Here is a 23,641-nt window from a genome sequence, read left to right on the forward strand (position 1 = left end):
GCATAGAGATGGGCTAGGGACTGGTCTGATACTGATACAGCACAGAGCTGGGCTAGGGACTGGTCTGATACTGATACAGCATAGAGCTGGGCTAGGGACTGGTCTGATACTGATACAGCATAGAGCTGGGCTAGGGACTGGTCTGATACTGATACAGCACAGAGCTGGGCTAGGGACTGGTCTGATACTAATACAGCACACAGCTGGGCTAGGGACTGGTCTGATACTGATACAGCACAGAGCTGGGCTAGGGACTGGTCTGATACTAATACAGCACAGAGCTGGGCTAGGGACTGACTGATACAGCACAGAGCTGGGCTAGGGACTGGTCTGATACTAATACAGCACAGAGCTGGGCTAGGGACTGACTGATACAGCACAGAGCTGGGCTAGGGACTGGTCTGATACTAATACAGCACAGAGATGGGCTAGGGACTGGTCTGATACTGATACAGCACAGAGCTGGGCTAGGGACTGACTGATACAGCACAGAGCTGGGCTAGGGACTGGTCTGATACTGATACAGCACAGAGCTGGGCTAGGGACTGGTCTGATACTGATACAGCACAGAGCTGGGCTAGGGACTGGTCTGATACAGCACAGAGCTGGGCTAGGGACTGGTCTGATACTGATACAGCATAGAGCTGGGCTAGGGACTGGTCTGATACTGATACAGCACAGAGCTGGGCTAGGGACTGGTCTGATACTGATACAGCACAGAGATGGGCTAGGGACTGGTCTGATACTGATACAGCATAGAGCTGGGCTAGGGACTGGTCTGATACTGATACAGCATAGAGCTGGGCTAGGGACTGGTCTGATACTGATACAGCACAGAGATGGGCTAGGGACTGGTCTGATACTGATACAGCATAGAGCTGGGCTAGGGACTGGTCTGATACTGATACAGCATAGAGCTGGGCTAGGGACTGGTCTGATACTGATACAGCATAGAGATGGGCTAGGGACTGGTCTGATACTGATACAGCACAGAGCTGGGCTAGGGACTGGTCTGATACTGATACAGCATAGAGCTGGGCTAGGGACTGGTCTGATACTGATACAGCATAGAGCTGGGCTAGGGACTGGTCTGATACTGATACAGCACAGAGCTGGGCTAGGGACTGGTCTGATACTAATACAGCACACAGCTGGGCTAGGGACTGGTCTGATACTGATACAGCACAGAGCTGGGCTAGGGACTGGTCTGATACTAATACAGCACAGAGCTGGGCTAGGGACTGACTGATACAGCACAGAGCTGGGCTAGGGACTGGTCTGATACTAATACAGCACAGAGCTGGGCTAGGGACTGACTGATACAGCACAGAGCTGGGCTAGGGACTGGTCTGATACTAATACAGCACAGAGATGGGCTAGGGACTGGTCTGATACTGATACAGCACAGAGCTGGGCTAGGGACTGACTGATACAGCACAGAGCTGGGCTAGGGACTGGTCTGATACTGATACAGCACAGAGCTGGGCTAGGGACTGGTCTGATACTGATACAGCACAGAGCTGGGCTAGGGACTGGTCTGATACTAATACAGCACAGAGCTGGGCTAGGGACTGGTCTGATACTGATACAGCATAGAGCTGGGCTAGGGACTGGTCTGATACTGATACAGCACAGAGATGGGCTAGGGACTGGTCTGATACTGATACAGCATAGAGCTGGGCTAGGGACTGGTCTGATACTGATACAGCATAGAGCTGGGCTAGGGACTGGTCTGATACTGATACAGCACAGAGATGGGCTAGGGACTGGTCTGATACTGATACAGCATAGAGCTGGGCTAGGGACTGGTCTGATACTGATACAGCATAGAGCTGGGCTAGGGACTGGTCTGATACTGATACAGCATAGAGCTGGGCTAGGGACTGGTCTGATACTGATACAGCATAGAGCTGGGCTAGGGACTGGTCTGATACTGATACAGCACAGAGCTGGGCTAGGGACTGACTGATACAGCACAGAGCTGGGCTAGGGACTGGTCTGATACTAATACAGCACAGAGATGGGCTAGGGACTGGTCTGATACTGATACAGCATAGAGCTGGGCTAGGGACTGGTCTGATACTGATACAGCATAGAGCTGGGCTAGGAACTGACTGATACAGCACAGAGCTGGGCTAGGGACTGGTCTGATACAGCATAGAGCTGGGCTAGGGACTGGTCTGATACTGATACAGCATAGAGCTGGGCTAGGGACTGGTCTGATACTGATACAGCATAGAGCTGGGCTAGGGACTGGTCTGATACTGATACAGCACAGAGCTGGGCTAGGGACTGGTCTGATACTGATACAGCATAGAGCTGGGCTAGGGACTGGTCTGATACTGATACAGCATAGAGCTGGGCTAGGGACTGGTCTGATACTAATACAGCACACAGCTGGGCTATGGACTGGTCTGATACTGATACAGCACAGAGCTGGGCTAGGGACTGACTGATACAGCACAGAGCTGGGCTAGGGACTGGTCTGATACTAATACAGCACACAGCTGGGCTAGGGACTGGTCTGATACTGATACAGCACAGAGCTGGGCTAGGGACTGACTGATACAGCATAGAGCTGGGCTAGGGACTGGTCTGATACTGATACAGCATAGAGCTGGGCTAGGGACAGGTCTGATACTGATACAGCACAGAGATGGGCTAGGGACTGGTCTGATACTGATACAGCATAGAGCTGGGCTAGGGACTGGTCTGATACTGATACAGCATAGAGCTGGGCTAGGGACTGGTCTGATACTGATACAGCATAGAGCTGGGCTAGGGACTGGTCTGATACTGATACAGCACAGAGCTGGGCTAGGGACTGACTGATACAGCACAGAGCTGGGCTAGGGACTGACTGATACTGATACAGCATAGAGCTGGGCTAGGGACTGGTCTGATACTGATACAGCATAGAGCTGGGCTAGGGACTGGTCTGATACTAATACAGCACAGAGCTGGGCTAGGGACTGACTGATACAGCACAGAGCTGGGCTAGGGACTGACTGATACTGATACAGCATAGAGCTGGGCTAGGGACTGACTGATACAGCATAGAGCTGGGCTAGGGACTGGTCTGATACTGATACAGCATAGAGCTGGGCTAGGGACTGACTGATACAGCATAGAGCTGGGCTAGGGACTGGTCTGAAACTGATACAGCTAGGGGAAGTGGGTAGAAGATGAGAGAGGGGAAAGACTGACTGTTGGTGGGCCAAAAGAGAGAGACAGTTTGGATGCCTCAGTGATAACGATGCCTCAGTTATAATTCCTCTACACTGCTCTGTCATCTTCACATTTACACAGCAGCCCTACAACCAAACCTTATCCACTGAAGACGGGCAGCTGCTCAAACACAGGACACACACAGACAGACACACCAGTGCCAGGGCTCATCATCCACAGGCAGAGGATGGTGGAGAGGGAGAGATTAGGGAGCGGGCGCCGAGTCGTCCCTTTTCAAAATGCCAATGCCGGTCAGGGCACAGGGTTTAAATACCACTCAAATGTCAGCAGGAAACCCCCACAAGTCAAACTAAATTACCCCCTACCTGCACAACCCTTCACGCTGCACTCGGTGTGTGTGTGTCTGGAAGAATTGCCTGCATGTTGGCACAGAACAAACAGAACAACCACACACACACACTATGACTGCTGCTGCAGTCTAGCTCCTCTTTCAGCCTGATCGATGTTCTGCAGCTCACACACAGCCGTTTACTATGGCGCTCCAAACACCCTCCATTAAATGAAAACACACAGCCCTTTATAAAACTTCCCCATCGATCCTTCCGCTGAGAATTGATACTTAGAAAAACACTTTCTCTCCCCCCTGCACCAATACACAGTAGATAGGAACAGGAGTCATTATATTTAGCTAGTGTATACCAGTGATATACAAGTTGTTGGTATAGAAAAGCAGAGAGCTATACACTGAATTGATCCATATAGCCTTAAGGGCTAGACCACCCTATAACAGTATCAATATACATATCACAGTCACAAAGGCCTGGACATATACTATAATACAATCAGTTCACACAACCAATTCTCCAGTCACTCTTTTACAACGCCCAGCCCTGCTATCAGCCACAAATTACACCTACGCTACAGTATTGATCAACACACACGGGTCCAACTTTTGTTTGTTTGTTTTTGTGTTTGTGTTTGTGTGTGTGTTTGTGTTTGTGTGTGTCTTTCCCACCTGGACCCAATTTGCAAAAAAAACAAATTATTTTTAAGTAGACACCTGTTCCGAATGGACCCCGAATGGAATCTGGTCAGATCTAGAGTCGGTCCAATCTGAGTGAGGGAAGCAGCAGAAAATAAAACGTTTTCAGCTACTTTATTAACCGGAGCTGATAAAGTGCAAGAGGGAGATAGGTGCCGCTCTAGAAGGTGGGGGAGGAGCCGTACTGTGAGTGAGTGACACGGGGAGGAGAGAACCAACCAAGCCGACTCGTGCTATAGTGGACAAATAGCTGCCATAGCTAGGTTATTTATCATCAAATATGATTACATAGTATCTGTCTCGACTACATCAAAACGGGAGAAGCAAGTTAAGCTAGATAACGTTAGCTAGCTAGGCTAACTGAAGCTGCAGTGAATGAACTTTCTAATCCTACTGTTACAAACAACAACAACTCCCTGCAGAATATAAAGTAGCAGCCTACCTGTTGGCTCTTGGTCGTGATAACCTATCATTCCCCTTTAACTTTTAATTCTGTAATTTTATTTCCAGCCTCATGACGCTTCGATGACTCATGATTGGCCAACAACAACAAGCTACAAAAGCGCCACACTCCACTCTTGTGAAAAGCAAGAGCAGCAGCATAAATGATCAAATGTCTCTCTCCCCTGCAGCAGTTTCCTTCGGATCTGTACGGGTCCTTCAGGACACAAGTCAGTTTAAATAACAATCATATCAGAGACATAACATTATTTACCATTCTGGAACCGGAGCCGCTCGAGTCCTGTATTGGGTCTCGGGTATACAGTCGGGGACAAAAGTTTTGATAATGACAAATATACATTTTCACAAAGTCTGCTGCCTCAGTGTCTTTAGATATTTTTGTCAGATGTTACTATGGAATACTGAAGTATAATTACAAGCATTTCATAAGTGTCAAAGGCTTTTATTGACAATTACATGAAGTTGATGCAAAGAGTCAATATTTGCAGTGTTGACCCTTCTTTTTCAAGACCTCTGCAATCCGCCCTGGCATGCTGTCAATTAACTTCTGGGCCACATCCTGACTGATGGCAGCCCATTCTTGCATAATCAATGCTCGGAGTTTGTCAGAATTTGTGGGTTTTTGTTTGTCCACACGCCTCTTGAGGATTGACCACAAGTTCTCAATGGGATTAAGATCTGGGGAGTTTCCTGACCATGCATCCAAAATATAATTGTTTTGTTCCCAGAGCCACTGAGTTTTGCCTTATGGCAAGGTGCTCCATCACGCTGGAAAAGGCATTGTTCATCACCAAACTGTTCCTGGAAAGTTGGGAGAATTTGCTCTCAGAGGTTGGTACCATTCTTTATTCATGGCTGTGTTCTTAGGCAAAATTGTGAGTGAGCTCACTCCCTTGGCTGAGAAGCAACCCCACACATGAATGGTCTCAGGATGCTTTACTGTTGGCATGACACAGGACTGATGGTAGCGCTCACCTTGTCTTCTCCGGACAAGCTTTTTTCCGGATGCCCCGAACAACCGGAAAGGGGATCCATCAGAGAAAATGACTTTACCCCAGTCCTCAGCAATCCAATCCCTGTACCTTATGCAGAATATCAGTCTGTCCCTGATGTTTTTCCTGGAGAGAAGTGGCTTCTTTGCTGCCCTTCTTGACACCAGGCCATCATCCAAAAGTATTTGCCTCACTGTGCTTGCAGATGCACTCACACCTGCCTACTGCCACTCCTGAGCAAGCTCTGTACAGGTGGTGCCCCGATCCCGCAGCTGAATCAACTTTAGGAGACGGTCCTGGCGCTTGCTGGACTTTCTTGTGCGCCCTGAAGTCTTCTTCACAACAATTGAGCCGCTCTCATTGAAGTTCTTGATGATCCGATAAATGGTTGATTTAGGTGGCAGCAATATCTGGCAGAAATATCCTTGCCTGTGAAGCCCTTTTTGTGCAAAGCAATGACGACGGCACGTGTTTATTGCAGGTAACCATGGTTGACAGATGAAGAACAATGATTCCAAGCACCACCCTCCTTTTGAAGCTTCCAGTCTGTTATTCGAACTCAATAAGCATGACAGAGTGATCTCCAGCCTTGTCCTCGTCAACACTCCTGTTAACACACCTGTGTTAACGAGAGAATCACTGACATGATGTCAGCTGGTCCTTTTGTGTCAGGGCTGAAATGCAGTGGAAATGTTTTTGGGGGATTCAGTTCATTTCCATGGCAAAGAGGGACTTTGCAATTAATTGCAATTCATCTGATCACTCTTTATAACATTCTGGAGTATATGCAAATTGCCATCATACAAACTGAGGCAGCAGACTTTGTGAAAATTCATATTTGTGTCATTCAAAACTTTTGGCCACGACTGCACAGTTGAAGTCGGGAAGTTTACATACACCTTAGCCAAATACATTTTAAGTCAGTGTTTCACAATTCCTGACATTTAAACCTAGTAAAAAGTCCTTGTCTTAGGTCAGTTAGGGATCACCACTTTAATTTAAGAATGTGAAATGTCAGAATAATAGTAGAGAGAATTATTAATTTCAGCTTTTATTTCTTTCATCACCTTCCCAGTGGGTCAGAAGTTTACATACACTCAATTAGTATTTGATAACATTAACCATTACGTGTGTCATGCACAAAGTAGAGGTCTTAACCGACTTGCCAAAACTACAGTTTGTAAACAAGAAATTTGGTGGTTGAAAAACAAGTTTTAATGACTCCAGTGTATGTAAACTTCCGACTTCAACTGTAGGTGGTTCCGTGAAGACCTGTATTCCACACTCACTCACTCACTCACTCACTCACTCACTCACTCACTCACTCACTTCCCCCCTCCCACTCCATTGATTTCCTATGCAGTATTACTCAATTACCTGTTATGGGAGTTGCTATTAAAAACAGCCATAAGCTGTATCAGTGGGTATTAAAGTGGCTTCTATCAGAGGTGCCAGGGCTGGGTCTCTACACAGACATTAGAAAGACATCTGCCAGTGAGTAGTGACACAGCTCTGTTGGCACTGCCAGCTCAGAGGGGAACTCGTGCACAGGGAGAGGGAGAGAGATAGAGAGAGGGGGGGAGAGAGAGAGGGAGAGAGGGAGATAGAGGGGGGGGGAGAGAGAGAGAGAGAGAGGGAGAGAGAGAGGGGGAGAGAGAGAGAGAGAGAGAGAGAGAGAGAGAGAGAGAGAGAGAGAGAGAGAGATGGAGATGATTTAATGGGATTGATTTGAACCATTACTGACAACAAGGGAACGGCAGCAGCCACTCACTGTTAAGTATCTCTACCCAGACCATCCACAGACCCTACCCAGACCTTCCACAGACCCTACCCAGACCTTCCACAGACCCTACCCAGACCTTCCACAGACCCTACCCAGACCTTCCACAGACCCTACCCAGACCTTCCACAGACCTTCCACAACCCCTACCCAGACCTTCCACAGCCCCTACCCAGACCTTCCACAGCCCCTACCCAGACCTTCTACAGACCCTACCCAGACCTTCCACAGACCCTACCCAGACCTTCCACAGACCCTACCCAGACCTTCCACAGACCCTACCACAGACAATATCCAGACCTTCCACAGCCCCTACCCAGACCTTCCACAGACCCTACCCAGACCTTCCACAGCCCCTACCCAGACCTTCCACAGCCCCTACCCAGACCTTCCACAGACCCTACCCAGACCTTCCACAGCCCCTACCCAGACCTTCCACAGACCCTACCCAGACCTTCCACAGACCCTACCCAGACCCTACCACAGACCCTATCCAGCCCCTACCCAGACCTTCCACAGCCCCTACACAGACCCTATCCAGCCTCTACCCAGACCTTCCACAGACCCTACCACAGACCCTATCCAGCCCCTACCCGGGCCATCTGTCTCAATGAGATAGGGTGTAGTTGACTTCTGTACGAGGAAAGGACATTTGCGTTCAACAATGGGGCACACACACACACAGTTGGCCTACAGTACAGTACAGCACCAACTGGCTCCAAGTCTAAGTAAGGGGAAATATTACAGTTTAATGGGAGCCCTGGTGATTCATCACTGCAAGGAAGGTCAATCTAATTAGGCTGTTTGAAAATTGGATTTCCACCAGTCTTTGGGGACACCGTGTTATATACAGTACACTGTCACTGTAGGCAATACTAATCACTACGGTGGATTACATTCTGGAATATTGCTAAGCATAAATAAGGACCATATTAAAAACCGTAAACATCAGACAGGAAGCACACTCAAAATGTAGGCCATCATCTGCCTTATTGTGGGGGTTTGGGGGAGGATGGACTGTCCAGCTATGAAAGCGGTAGAGTATAATCAATGGGAGGATTACTAATTACTAAGGATTACTAAGGATTACTAAGGACGTAATGGATATAATCTAATTGTAGACATTCTACTGGTTTAGAGTCATGCTCCAGTCTGAGATATAATCTAATTGTAGACATTCTACTGGTTTAGAGTCATGCTCCAGTCTGAGATATCATCTAATTGTAGACATTCTACTGGTTTAGAGTCATGCTCCAGTCTGAGATATAATCTAATTGTAGACATTCTACTGGTTTAGAGTCATGCTCCAGTCTGAGATATAATCTAATTGTAGACATTCTACTGGTTTAGAGTCATACTCCAGTCTGAGATATAATCTAATTGTAGACATTCTACTGGTTTAGAGTCATGCTCCAGTCTGAGATATAATCTAATTGTAGACATTCTACTGGTTTAGAGTCATGCTCCAGTCTGAGATATAATCTAATTGTAGACATTCTACTGGTTTAGAGTCATGCTCCAGTCTGAGATATAATCTAATTGTAGACATTCTACTGGTTTAGAGTCATGCTCCAGTCTGAGATATAATCTAATTGTAGACATTCTACTGGTTTAGAGTCATGCTCCAGTCTGAGATATAATCTAATTGTAGACATTCTATTGGTTTAGAGTCATGCTCCAGTCTGAGATATAATCTAATTGTAGACATTCTACTGGTTTAGAGTCATGCTCCAGTCTGAGATATAATCTAATTGTAGACATTCTACTGGTTTAGAGTCATGCTCCAGTCTGAGTGCTGCCCATTGTTTGGATCATGGACGTCCTCTCACATTGACTATACATAGTGGACCAGACCAATGATCTCATAAGACATTGAAAGGGAAAATGTGGATTGGACTAAACTAAAGGCTTTTAGGGAAAATTACGTCAAAATGAATCAATGTGAATGAACAGCGTAGGGAAGTAGTTGTTGTCTGAGGGATGATCTGTCTTGTTCTCTGTGACTGGTATGATGGAAGGCCATTGTCTTCCCTCTAGTGCATATTGACCATGGCCACATATTATTGAATCTGTGTCTGTGTGTGTGTGCGTGTGTGCGTGTGTGCGTGTGTGCGCGTGTGTGTGTGTGTGGTTAGTAAGTCCTACCTGAGGAGAGGCTGGAAGATCACTGTGATGTTCCTGGCTCCAGGTTTACAGACAAACTTCATCTCTCCTCCTTCGATCAGGTTATCATCTGCACCACCTGGAATGTGAGGAGGGAAAGAGAAAGACTGAGACAAAGAAACAGACAGAGGGAGTAACACAGTCCTTTAATGTGGTGAGTAAACAGTCCTCCATCAAGGACAACACAGACGCGATCAATCGTCAGATTCACCCAAAGCATCCCCATTGAGAGGATATTAGACCCAGTAAATGGCCGCCACATGTTGCTAAAATACAATGTTTCTACAGGTCCCGATTGGGTTTATCAGGCAAAGAATAAAGCCATCATCTTCCATTATTAAGACATCATCCTATCAGCAGTCAGCAAAGCCGGACTCAGACACTCACTGGACCCTTCCACCGACTCCCACATCCATGCCCCTGCACTAGTGCATGGGTGAACCCCTCGGCTAACAGGGTTAATCAGAAAATCATTGGTGTGTAACTCAATCAGACCTGGGGGTGGGCGAGAGATGGTGGGCGAGAGAGGGTAGGCGGGGGGGGTAGGGGAGAGGATGGGCGAGAAGGGGGGGGGGGGTGAAAGGGGCCGATCAAGCATCAAGTGCACCACTGTTCCTCATTACGTCCAGTCAACCTGAAGTAATCAATATAATTGACATAAAGGAATTGCGGACTGTTGTCGATAAAAACCGAAGCCGGCGAACGATGTCCCATGCAGGTGGATCAATGAATATAAATAACGGAGAGGTGCGAATCGACAGTGGCGTTGCTCCCCCCTCCCCCACAGTGCACAGAGACACTATTATTCATTAAAATTTCACACATCACTTTTTAACCACTGGAGAGGGTTGTCAGTTGTCTTTCGGCTTTGGATTGACAGTATTTTATCAGTGGCTTGGAGTCTAGAGGACACTGGTTAATAGTGAATTCTATTGACTAGCATTCTGAACAGTTTCTCCCATTGCTTCTAACTGGGATGTGCTTTAACATAAACACTGTACTTGGTGTGGTGCTGCACATGCCAGAGATACATTGGGCTGATATAATCACGGATATGGGGTCTGGGAGTTTGTTGAAGTGTGTGTGTGTGCGTTTTGCGTGCGTGCTTGTGTGGTGTGCGTGGTATTTCAATCTAAACTAGACCTCTGAGTCTATATTACAACAGACAAACAACGCCTACTGATGGTGTTGAAGCCAGTCAGCTTTACCTGCATAACCCTGCATTGATGGTGTTGAAGCCAGTCAGTCTCCAGTCAGCTTTAACTGCATTGATGGTGTGAAAGCCAGTCTCCAGTCAGTTTATCTGTATTGATGGTGTGAAAGCCAGTCCCCAGTCAGTGTTACCTGCATTGGTGGTGTGAAAGCCAGTCCCCAGTCAGTGTTACCTGCATTGATGGTGTGAAAGCCAGTCCCCAGTCAGTGTTACCTGCATTGGTGGTGTGAAAGCCAGTCCCCAGTCAGTGTTACCTGCATTGATGGTGTGAAAGCCAGTCAGTCTCTAGTCAGTTTACCTGCATTGATGGTGTTGAAGCCAGTCAGTCTCTAGTCAGTTTACCTGCATTGATGGTGTTGAAGCCAGTCAGTCTCTAGTCAGTTTACCTGCATTGATGGTGTTGAAGCCAGTCAGTCTCTAGTCAGTTTACCTGCATTGATGGTGTTGAAGCCAGTCAGTCTCTAGTCAGTTTACCTGCATTGATGGTGTGAAAGCCAGTCTCTAGTCAGTTTACCTGCATTGATGGTGTGAAAGCCAGTCTCCAGTCAGCTTTACCTGTATTGATGGTGTGAAAGACAGTCTCCAGTCAGCTTTACCTGTATAACCCTGCATTCAAATGTACATCATCACATTGTTCCCTCAGCCTCCTGATACTCTCTGATAGTTGTAATGAAACCCGCTCCATTGTAAAGCATGGAGACAACTCCTCTCTCGTTCCCCATCCATCCATCCCCTACACTCATTACAAAGAAGAGATGCTTTCATTCCATTCAAAAGCTTTTAGACGACATTTTCTCTGCTGTTTCCATGAAAATTCATTTGTGTGGGAACAGCTTCTTGTTGCTAAGTGGAAAGAGTGCCCAGGTTCTAATTCTCCCTCCCTCCCTTTCTGACGATTCAATTAAGACTCAAATATGCCCCCAAGAAAAAGCTGCTGCCACACACTCATACCAGGCACAGCAAAAGAGAGAGAGAGAGAGAAAGAGAGAGAGAAAGAGAGAGAAAGAGAGAGAGAGAGAGAGAGAGAGGGAGAGAGAGAGAGACACAGACAGACAGTCAACTTCTGTTCCGTAATCATGAACTTTCAAACAAACAGACATGTAACGCAAACTTACGCACACATGATAACTCCTCCAAGTATCACAGTCATAGAGGATCCAGTATTGGTTGCCAACACTGAATTCGCTCCCACGTATGGTTTCTATCAGAATGCCCAGCTAAATATGCAACAACGTGTGTACTTCCTGATTATGGTGACAAATGTCATTTCCTGCTCTAAACATCTGCATCAGTGTCAGACAAAAGAGGCATGGAGCGACCCCAATGGTCCTTAGAGTCCCAGGTGTGGCTGCCAAATGGGCATGGAGCGACCCCAATGGTCCTTAGAGTCCCAGGTGTGGCTGCCAAATGGGCATGGAGCGACCCCAATGGTCCTTAAAGTCCCAGGTGTGGCTGCCAAATGGGCATGGAGCGACCCCAATGGTCCTTAGAGTCCCAGGTGTGGCTGCCAAATGGGCATGGAGCGACCCCAATGGTCCTTAGAGTCCCAGGTGTGGCTGCCAAATGGGCATGGAGCGACCCCAGTGGTCCTTAGTCCCAGGTGTGGCTGCCAAATGGGCATGGACCACATTAATATTTTATTAAGCGTGTTAATATTCATGATGTTTCTTTTCAGAGTCATCTGGACAGTGATGGCTCTGATAGCAGGTCAGAGGTCAGACTCCTGGCAACTCTTATAAACAACAGAACATCCAGGCTGAGGGTGTGAGTGCGTGTGTCAGTGTGAGTGCGTGTGTCAGAATGAGTGCGTGTGTGTGTCAGTGTGAGTGAGTGAGTGAGTGAGTGAGTGCGTGTGTCAGTGTGAGTGAGTGCGTGTGTGGGTCTATCCCCAGTGGTAGAGGCTGATCCAGGATTAGCCAGAAGGGCGTGTCCATACCCTGCGGGAGAGCAGATGCGGAAGGGAATGAAGTAACAATATCACTACATCATACAGGCCAGTCCCTCCAGTACCCCTCCCACCACTACAACACTATCACTACATTATACAGGCCAGTCCCTCCAGTACCCCTCACACCACTATAACACTATCACTACATTATACAGGCCAGTCCCTCCAGTACCCCTCCCACCACTACAACACTATCACTACATTATACAGGCCAGTCCCTCCAGTACCCCTCACACCACTACAACACTATCACTACATTATACAGGCCAGTCCCTCCAGTACCCCTCACACCACTACATTATACAGGCCAGTCCCTCCAATACCCCTCCCACCACTATAACCACATTATACAGGCCAGTCCCTCCAGTACCCCTCACACCACTACAACACTATCACTACATTATACAGGCCAGTCCCTCCAGTACCCCTCACACCACAACAACACTATCACTACATTATACAGGCCAGTCCCTCCAGTACCCCTCACACCACTATAACACTATCACTACATTATACAGGCCAGTCCCTCCAGTACCCCTCCCACCACTACAACACTATCACTACATTATACAGGCCAGTCCCTCCAGTACCCCTCCCACCACTATAACACTATCACTACATTATACAGGCCAGTCCCTCCAGTACCCCTCACACCACTATAACACTATCACTACATTATACAGGCCAGTCCCTCCAGTACACCTCCCACCACTACAACGCTATCACTACATTATACAGGCCAGTCCCTCCAGTACCCCTCCCACCACTATACCACTATCACTACATTATACAGGCCAGTCCCTCCAGTACCCCTCCCACCACTACAACACTATCATTACATTATACAGGCCAGTCCCTCCAGTACCCCTCCCACCACTACAACACTATCACTACATTATACAGGCCAGTCCCTCCAGTACCACTCCCACCACTACAACACTATCACTACATTATACAGGCCAGTCCCTCCAGTACCCCTCCCACCACTACAACACTATCACTACATTCTACAGGCCAGTCACTCCAGTACCCCTCACACCACTATAACACTATCACTACATTATACAGGCCAGTCCCTCCAGTACCCCTCCCACCACTACAACACTATCACTACATTATACAGGCCAGTCCCTCCAGTACCCCTCCCACCACTACAACACTATCACTACATTATACAGGCCAGTCCCTCCAGCACCCCTCACACCACTACAACACTATCACTACATTATACAGGCCAATCCCTCCAGTACCCCTCACACCACTACAACACTATCACTACATTATACAGGCCAGTCCCTCCAGTACCCCTCACACCACAACAACACTATCACTACATTATACAGGCCAGTCCCTCCAGTTCCCCTCCCACCACTATAACACTATCACTACATTATACAGGCCAGTCCCTCCAGTACCCCTCACACCACTATAACCACATTATACAGGCCAGTCCCTCCAGTACCCCTCACACCACTATAACACTATCACTACATTATACAGGCCAGTCCCTCCAGTACCCCTCACACCACTATAACACTATCACTACATTATACAGGCCAGTCCCTCCAGTACCCCTCCCACCACTATAACCTTATTATACAGGCAAATCCCTCCAATACCCCTCACACCACTCTAACACTATCATTACATTATACAGGCCAGTCCCTCCAGTACCCCTCCCACCACTATAACCTTATTATACAGGCAAATCCCTCCAATACCCCTCCCACCACTATAACACTATCACTACATTATACAGGCAAATCCCTCCAATACCCCTCCCACCACTATAACCTTATTATACAGTCCAGTCCCTCCAATACCCCTCACACCACTATAACCTTATTATACAGGCAAATCCCTCCAATACCCCTCCCACCACTACACCTTACACATCTACAGTCACGACACCCAACACCTCCAGACAGACACCTGGAGAGAACACACACACACACACACACCATATCAACGCCATGGTGAACTTGCTTCTAACATACACACCTCCACAGATATACACCGCCTCGACAGCCTCCACCCCCCTCCCACGGCGCCCTCCACACACTCCGCAGCCCACATGCAATCAAGCCAGTCAGTGACTTAGTGAAATTGCATTAGCCACACTTTCCTGGGTTTGATTAGAAATGGTTTGATCCTGTGATGTATTCCGTCAGTGCCCGGATCTAGAGGGGAAAGGCAGGACGTGCAATGCCTTCTCTAACACACTCCACGTCTCTGAAGGCCAGAGTGTGTGTGTGTTTTATAATACACAGGGACCAGAAGTGCGAAGGAAAAACAGTCCTAATCCCTCAGAGAGCGTGTGTGTGTCTATACAAATTTGTATGTACTGATACTGCAGCATAACGGCCAAACACTCAACATCATGAATTTACCAAGTGTGTGTACGAATGTGTGTGAACGTGTATGTGTTAGAATCTACCAAATACACAGACGGATGTCCAAACATTCATAATGCCTCGTTTAAACGGTGTGTGTACGCCTTGGTGTGTCTGTGCATGATTGAAAGTGTTCATCTGTTTTAGTTGTCCTAGACAGAACACACAGAAGGCCCTCCAAACAGTGTGAGGCCACTGTTAACCCCTCAGGGAACAGGGTTAGTGGGAGCTTCCTTCTTTATTACGGACGGAAGCGTGCGAGCCTCTGTGCGACTGTTTAGTGTGCATCTGTTCATCTGCCAGTGCCTATATGTGCTTGCAATGCCCGTGTGTCTATTGTACGAGTGCAACAGTCGGGGCAAAACCCAATCCAGGAACCAACCCAACCCAACCCAGTCAGTTGACTGGTGCATAAGGTCTCCCTCCCCCATCTAGCTCTTATAAGATCAGGCCAGTTCAATATTGCATGGACCTCCCGGTCGGCACCAGACTCCCCATTCCACCAAGTCCTCATGTTTGATTGGCTCCTAATGAGACGCTTCTATTATTAAAATTAATTTGAAGGGACAATATCTGTAAATTGAGTTGAATTAATTATTGAGTGTTGTAGCGCGCCTAGTGGCTCGGTTGACCCCCAGTTTTTATAATGAATACACAGCAAATACACAGCTGTCAAGTGCAGACTAAGATAATAAGTTGAGGTACCAGATGGTTATTAATTAATGGGCTTATATTCACTTGGAGAGATGAGGGACTATTACAAACAAAGGGTATTTGGAGAGGCAAACTTTCAACAGCTGGCAGAAGTGAATATCGTCAACCTGCAGTTCTATCCTCCTGCCAGAGGGTGGCACTGTTCTGTTTTTCAGCGTCAGTACAACACTGACGTGTGACCTAAAAGGCGGCCATGGCGTATGATTCAAATAATCAACTAACAGAGTCAGAGACAGCAGTGTGTTACCAGCAGACAGACAGCAGTGTGTTACCAGCAGACAGACAGCAGTGTGTTACCAGCAGACAGACAGCAGACGGACATCTCACAGATGGTGTGCAAAGCTGTCATCAAGGCAAAGGGTGGCTGTTTGAAGGAACTCAAATATAAAATATATTTATCTGTTTAACACTTTTTTGGTTACTACATGATTCCATATGTGTTATTTCATAGTTTTGACGTCTTCACTTTTATCCTACAATGTAGAAAATAGTAAAAATAAAGAAAAACCCTTGAATGAGTAGGTGTTCTAAAACTTTTGACAGGTAGTGTGCATATGAGGCAATCAAGTCAGAAGGGGAATATTCAGATTTTTATGTTTCTAATGTTAAAAGAGAAGACTGTTTGTTCTTCAGATCCACTGCTGAAGAGAGCCCACTGCTGTGGAACACTTCCAACTCTTACCTTGAGAATATCACTGCCTGGATTTAGGGATCGACTGGAACGGAGTTTGAGTCAGAGGAGTTTATTTCTCCAGATCAATAATCTCAGTCAGACTCCGGCCGGTACAGTTGTGAGTGTTGGAAAGATGGCAAGGTTTCATACCAGGAAAGCACTGACTTCTTAGTCTGCAGTGCTCAAAATGGAGAGAAGATTATGCAGGCTAATCCAGGAGAGACAGTAGACATGCACTGTGACGGTACAAGGAGTGGCACCAACATGACAGTCAGATGGTTGCAGTACAGGATGGCTAGTGCAGTCACATCAACTTCAATAGAGAGAACTTCAGCTTTTACAAATGTGGGGTACTGCAGGGACAGCGTTGTTTCTATCCAGAGCCATAAGTATCAAATCTAATTTTATTGGTCACATACCGTACCAGTTGCCGTGCCAGGCTGTGATACAGCCCGACAGGCTCTCGATTGTGCATCTGTAAATGTTTGTTAGGGTTTTGGGTGACAAGCCAGATTTCTTCAGCCTCCTGAGGTTGAAGAGGCGCTGCTGTGCCTTCTTTACCACACTGTCTGTGTGGGTGGACCATTTCAGTTTGTCTGTGATGTATACGCCGATTAACTTAAAATGTTCCACCTTATCCACTGCTGACCCTTCGATGGGGATAAGGGGGTGCTCCCTCTGCTGTTTTCTGAAGTCCACGATCATCTCCTTCGTTTTGTTGACGTCGAGTGAGAGGTTGTTTTCCTGACACCACAGTCCGAGGGCCCTCACCTCCTCCCTGTAGGCGGTTTCATCGTTGTTGGTAATCAAGCCCACTACTGTTGTGTCGTCTGCAAACTTGATGATCGAGTTGGAGGTGTGCATGGCCCCGCAGTCGTGAGTGAACAGGGAGTACAGGAGAGGGCTGAGCACACAACCTTGTAGGGCCCCAGTGTTGAGGATCAGTGAAGTGGAGATGTTGTTTCTTACCTTCACCACCAGGGGGCGGCCAATCAGAAAGTCCAGGACCCAGTAGCACAGGGAAGGGTTGAGAACCAGGGCCTCCAGCTTGATGATGAGCTTGGAGGGTACTATGGTGTTGAATGCAGAGCTGTAGACAATGAACAGCATTCTTACATAGGTAGGGCAGTGTGCAGTGTGATGGCGATTGCGTCATCTGTGGACCTGTTGGGACAGTATGCAAACTGAAGTGGGTCTAGGGTGGCCGGTAAGGTGGCGGTGATGTGATCCTTGACTAGCCTCTCAAAGCACTTCATGATGACAGAAATGAGTGCTACTGGGTAGTTATTTAGTATGAGTGTGTTCTTAGCTCAGTTGGAGAGGAGGCTGTACTGATCCCAATGGGACAGACTTTTGACCAGCCTTATACAGACAAACAGGCAGAGGTGAGGTCTTCAATCTAAGTAAAGAGTAATGGAAAGAAGGAGATATAATTGACTACAGCTCCTAGGGTGAAGAGCAATTCCATTATATCAGGGCTGTTATGTGTAGAAAATAGCCCTTAACACCAATCCCATTACATTAGCCTACTGAACCAGTGTACACATAGCAAGAGGGGTCACTAAGCTACCCAATCACCAGACGCATGGATATTCCCGGCATCGACTTATGAGAAAGGCCGTAAAATCTGATACAATGGCTAGCTTAGCATTGAAGCTACGACGAGACACACTGCAGCCCAACCTAGTCATACTTCCCTATAGCAACATCCCAATCTCACTGCATTCTGAGGGGGAAATAAAAACAACAGCGCTCCAACTTCCAATCAAGGTTCTATATCAAACAGCTATCTTTACTCTGTGGCCTCCTGACTCAGGTTGTCACAGGGAGGCTGATGAAGGGGGCACAGCCGAGTTCACCACACTATTAATTGAACGCTGCAGGATAGAGGTGTGGGGGGTTTGAGAGGACATTGCTTTCTATTTTCTCTACGATGAAGCACCTCCTGCGTTCTGGCCGGAGTCGAGGGTTGAGGGGAGTTGGAGGTTTCAGAGGACGGGAGGTTCTCTCATCCCTCCCCTCTCTCCTTTTCTCTTCTCCAATCAGCTTGGGCTAGATTAAAGGTAAACACGGCTGTGGCGGTGACAGCCTCCCTATGATGACAGGGCCCATGCTGATTAAAATTAGCCCAGAGTTGGGAAAACACCCCCCCCCCCCCCCCTTCTCTCCACCTCTCTTTATACCCATCTGTGATTAAGCTTCTGCTCTCTGTCAGCCATCACACCCCCTCCTTCCCCTCCTGCCTGCTGCCCTATCCCCTCCCTCCCACCAACACATCGTCCCCTGTGTCTGTGTGTCTGACAAAATACAGGAGGAACTTCTCTCTTTCTCCTCATCTCTTCACCTCTATATTATTCCCTGACATCTGGATGAACCTGAAGATGGATCAACTGGAGACCCTACATTATACAATAATAAACATGAACATACATCTAATATCTACACCATCCAGTATATCTACAACCCTACTCATCCACTATCTAGATCATACTGTATATCTACTACCCTATTCACGGATGTCACATCGTGTAATTTCATTGTTACAAACGTTCTGATGCCTGACGCTATGGACGTTCTGATGCCTGACGCTATGGACGTTCTGATGCCTGACGCTATGGACGTTCTGATGCCTGACTCTATGGACGTTCTGATGCCTGACTCTATGGACGTTCTGATGATGGACGTGATGCCTGACTCTATGGACGTTCTGATGCCTGACTCTATGGACGTTCTGATGCCTGACTCTATGGACGTTCTGATGCCTGACTCTATGGACGTTCTGATGCCTGACTCTATGGACGTTCTGATGCCTGACGCTATGGACGTTCTGATGCCTGACGCTATGGACGTTCTGATGCCTGACTCTATGGACGTTCTGATGCCTGACTCTATGGACGTTCTGATGCCTGACTCTATGGACGTTCTGATGCCTGACTCTATGGACGTTCTGATGCCTGACTCTATGGACGTTCTGATGCCTGACTCTATGGACGTTCTGATGCCTGACTCTATGGACGTTCTGATGCCTGACTCTATGAACGTTCTGATGCCTGACTCTATGAACGTTCTGATGCCTGACTCTATGAACGTTCTGATGCATGACACAATTATGCATTAGTTCAGTCTCTTATATAGTATAACTGTAACAATCTTATATTTTTCAAATTATTTAGCACTAACTTCCTCAAAACATCCACAAGCTAATCAGTGTCTGTCCCCAGCATCTAAACAACCCATCATCTCCCAAGCAGCCTGCTGAAGCCCCGTTACAGAGGAGAGGGGAACACTGATGTTATTATTACAACAAGCGCAGTGCATTTCCCGGCAAATCACCAGCTCCCAAACTCATTTCAACACTCAACTAATTCAATCACCTCCCACTGATGAGATCCTACAGCCTCCACTGGGCTTGATCTCCCAGAGCCCAGAGGGTGGGGAGAGATTTGATCTCCCAGAGCCCAGAGGGTGGGGAGAGATTTGATCTCCCAGAGCCCAGAGGGTGAGGAGACTGGAGAGAGCTTTGGTCTCCCAGTACCCAGAAGGTGAGGAGACTGGGGAGAGCTTTGGTCTCCCAGTCCCCAGAAGGTGAGGAGACTGGAGAGCTTTGGTCTCCCAGTACCCAAAAGGTGAGGAGACTGGAGAGCGCTTTGGTCTCCCAGTGCCCAGAAGGTGAGGAGACTGGGGAGAGCTTTGGTCTCCCAGTGCCCAGAAGGTGAGGAGACTGGAGAGAGCTTTGGTCTCCCAGTGCCCAGAAGGTGAGGAGACTGAGGAGAGCTTTGGTCTCCCAGTGCCCAGAAGGTGAGGAGACTAGGGAGAGCTTTGGTCTCCCAGTGCCCAGAAGGTGAGGAGACTGGGGAGAGGCAGAAAGACAATCAAATACTAATGTTGTTTTAACCATTATCATCTGCCCACAGGAATCAGTCAATAGAACATGAAGCGCTCCTAACACAGGTATTATGACCGGAGGTTAGGGGGAAGTGGAATGCAGTTGCTGTTGAGGTGTGTGTGTGTGTGTGTGTGTGTGTGTGTGTGTGTGTGTGTGTGTGTGTGTGTGTGTGTTTCTCTATGGCTTTATGTGGTGCTTTACGTTCAGTTTATAAAAAATGAACAAAAAAATGCAACCTTTCTACTGTAATAGCCTGCCAAGTATCCAAAGAACCTTCCATTTCATCTTTCAAAACAACGATATCACCGAGGTGGTGTAGCAATTCAAAGGGTGAATGAAAAGGTGTCATTTACTCCAAGACGAGCATTTCAGTATCAGGGACTGGAGCGTGAACCCGACACCACACCTGCGACTCATTTATGACATGTCATACAACACATCCAACCAAGATTGCTCCCCTCCATCTTGTATTATCACATTGTTCCAATACCTTCCACATGCTCCTTTTCAATCCACAATGGATCTTGGCTTCACAGGCCAACGCCTCACTACGGATAACTGTGCTACAAAAACCTACCGTCAAAATACTCTGCAGTTCAAACTGCTGATGTTGACAGACACATTGAGTAATGAGTAACCCTCTCCCTCCCTCAACTATGGTTCAACCAGCCCCCGTAGAGAAACTACTTAACTAGTCATATAACCCATACAGCTCAGTACTGGTGACTGATTAGTGAACGGTGACATATTAGGGCATTACATGGCATAAAGCCATGTGTCTATTGAGAACAAGCTGTTAATGAGTCTATACGGACCATCTTCTATCAAGTCAGTGGTCTACACTGGGCATCAAGTAGCCTGCTCCCAGATCTGTTTGCTGTATCGCCAATTCCTATGGTCATTGTTATGCTAGATCTGGGACCAGGCTAAGGGGAAAAGTAAACAAATTTGTCAATTGAGTGGATAGCAAGCTCTTACCCAAAGTATCTATGCACTATTCAGATGCTTTCAGTTTTGCAGTGATTTAATTTGGAGAGGGGGAATGCGAGGAACAGAGAGTGTCTAAATGAGTTGGAGGAGTGGGGAAACAGCAGCGTAATTCAATTTCACATGTTTCTCTCCAAATGGAAGCTCTGCGGAGGAGATCATTGGTCCGCTGAATGTAAACGGATGGATGTTTGTGTGTGAGTGGGGCAGGGGGAGGGGGGGGTGTACTGATGAAAAATCACAGAGGAGCGAGGCTCCAATTAGTCTGACAAAGCTGTTTTATGGTCTAGTTTTGTATGTTTGTTGTAGTCTCTAGTTTGATATTAGTTTGATATTTCTAATAACTATTTTGTCAACTGTGTCTAATTAAGCAATAATGTGCAAGGAGGTGTGGTATATCGGCAATATACCACGGCTAAGGGCTGTTCTTAAGCACAACACAACGCAGAGAGCCTGGATACAGCCCTTAGCCATATACCACAACCCCCCGAGGTGCCTTATTGCTATTATAAACTGGTTACCAACGTAATACAAACAGTAAAAAGTATTTTTTGGTCCTACCTGTGGAATATGGTCTGATATACCACAGCTTTCAGCCAATCAGCATCCAGGAGCCAAGCTACCCGGTTTATAAACGCAATTAATCTGGTAACTACACTAAATTTTAACCATTAAAAAAAATAAAAATATATTTTATAAGCTTTACCAATAAGTCGGGATCACTGATCAGGGCCCGTATTTTCAAATTGTTTCAGAGTAGCAGTGTTGAAATGAATAGATATGGCCAGCCACGCTGCTAATCAGAGAGACTTATCATTTCCAGCAATTAACTGCCTGTTTTAACATACCCAAGGCTCCAAACTGAAAGCTGCACAAGCAATATCAACCACAACAGCTTCTTAAATGTACATCTTGTGTTTAACTGAGTACTACTCTCTATCTTTGAAGTCAGGGCATTTCTCTGTCACATAAAAAACAAATACTGTAACACAAACTGTTTATAAATGGCCATTTTTGTGGGGTCCTTTGAAATAATTTGACACAACAACATGGATCTCTGTGGCCTTTCAGAGACCGGCTTGACTGCCAACTGGCTGTGATAGTCCAAACACGGGCTGTGATGGTCCAAACACGGGCTGTGATGGTCCAAACAACGGGCTGTGATGGTTTGATGGTCCAAACACGGGCTGTGATGGTCCAAACAAGGGGTTTGATGATCCAAACACGGGCTGTGATGGTCCAAACACGGGCTGTGATGGTCCAAACACGGGCTGTGATGGTCCAAACACGGGCTGTGATGGTCCAAACACGGGCTGTGATGGTCCAAACACGGGCTGTGATGGTCCAAACACGGGCTGTGATGGTCCAAACACGGGCTGTGATGGTCCAAACACGGGCTGTGATGGTCCAAACACGGGCTGTGATAGTCCAAACACGGGCTGTGATAGTCCAAACATGGGCTGTGATAGTCCAAACACGGGCTGTGTGGTCCACTTCAGTAGCAATTCATTCATTGTTATTAAAGGAAGGGAGGTCTAGTCTAGGAGACACACAGCCATTAGCGTGTGCAAAGTACACAAAATAAGTGTGAATACACAGGCAGAAAGAGACAGGCAGGCAGAAAGAGACAGGCAGGCAGAAAAAGACAGGCAGGCAGAAAGAGACAGGCAGGCAGAAAGAGACAGGCAGGCAGAAAGAGACAGGCAGGCAGAAAGAGACAGGCAGGCAGAAAGAGACAGGCAGTCAGAAAGAGACAGGCAGAAAGAGACAGACACTAGTGTTGTAACACCATCATTTTAACTTGAATACCAGGTTGAGCAACACGAAACGCGATACCATCACGATACGCGATACCATCACGATACGCGATACCATCACGATACGCGATACCATCACGATACGCGATACCATCACGAAACTCGATACCATCACGATACGCGATACCAAAACGACTCCACGGCAAAGAAAAGATGGCACATTTGCCAAAGTCACAGAAAGGCACTTAATCCAGACAGATATCTTGAGTTCATTATCATTATATTTTTTCTAAGACAGCAATGTATGCATTAATGAATCAATTATTCAATCATACAATCAATTCGTTTTTACATAACAACATACTGGTCATTTATTTGAATGGTAAATCTCTACTGATAATCTGGGTAAATCAAAATGTAGCCTAGGCCTGTTCACAATACA

The 23,641-nt window shown here is 47.0% G+C and overlaps 1 protein-coding gene across 1 annotated transcript in view; it reads right to left on the bottom strand.

The window, feature by feature from the left end:
* Positions 1-10,040, bottom strand: part of LOC139404558 (exocyst complex component 4-like) — a 129,253-nt gene extending 119,213 nt beyond the window's left edge. Inside the window, exons 1-2 of the mRNA XM_071147258.1 lie at positions 10,016-10,040; positions 9,611-9,707 (exon numbers count right to left, since the gene is read on the bottom strand). Coding sequence (XP_071003359.1) covers positions 9,611-9,707; positions 10,016-10,040 — 122 coding nt within the window. The remainder of the gene's footprint in view (positions 1-9,610; positions 9,708-10,015) is intronic.
* Between the last annotated feature and the right edge of the window lie 13,601 nt (positions 10,041-23,641).

The sequence above is a fragment of the Oncorhynchus clarkii genome, unplaced genomic scaffold, assembly GCF_045791955.1.
Source record: "Oncorhynchus clarkii lewisi isolate Uvic-CL-2024 unplaced genomic scaffold, UVic_Ocla_1.0 unplaced_contig_1793_pilon_pilon, whole genome shotgun sequence".
NCBI classification, from domain to species: Eukaryota; Metazoa; Chordata; class Actinopteri; order Salmoniformes; family Salmonidae; genus Oncorhynchus; species Oncorhynchus clarkii.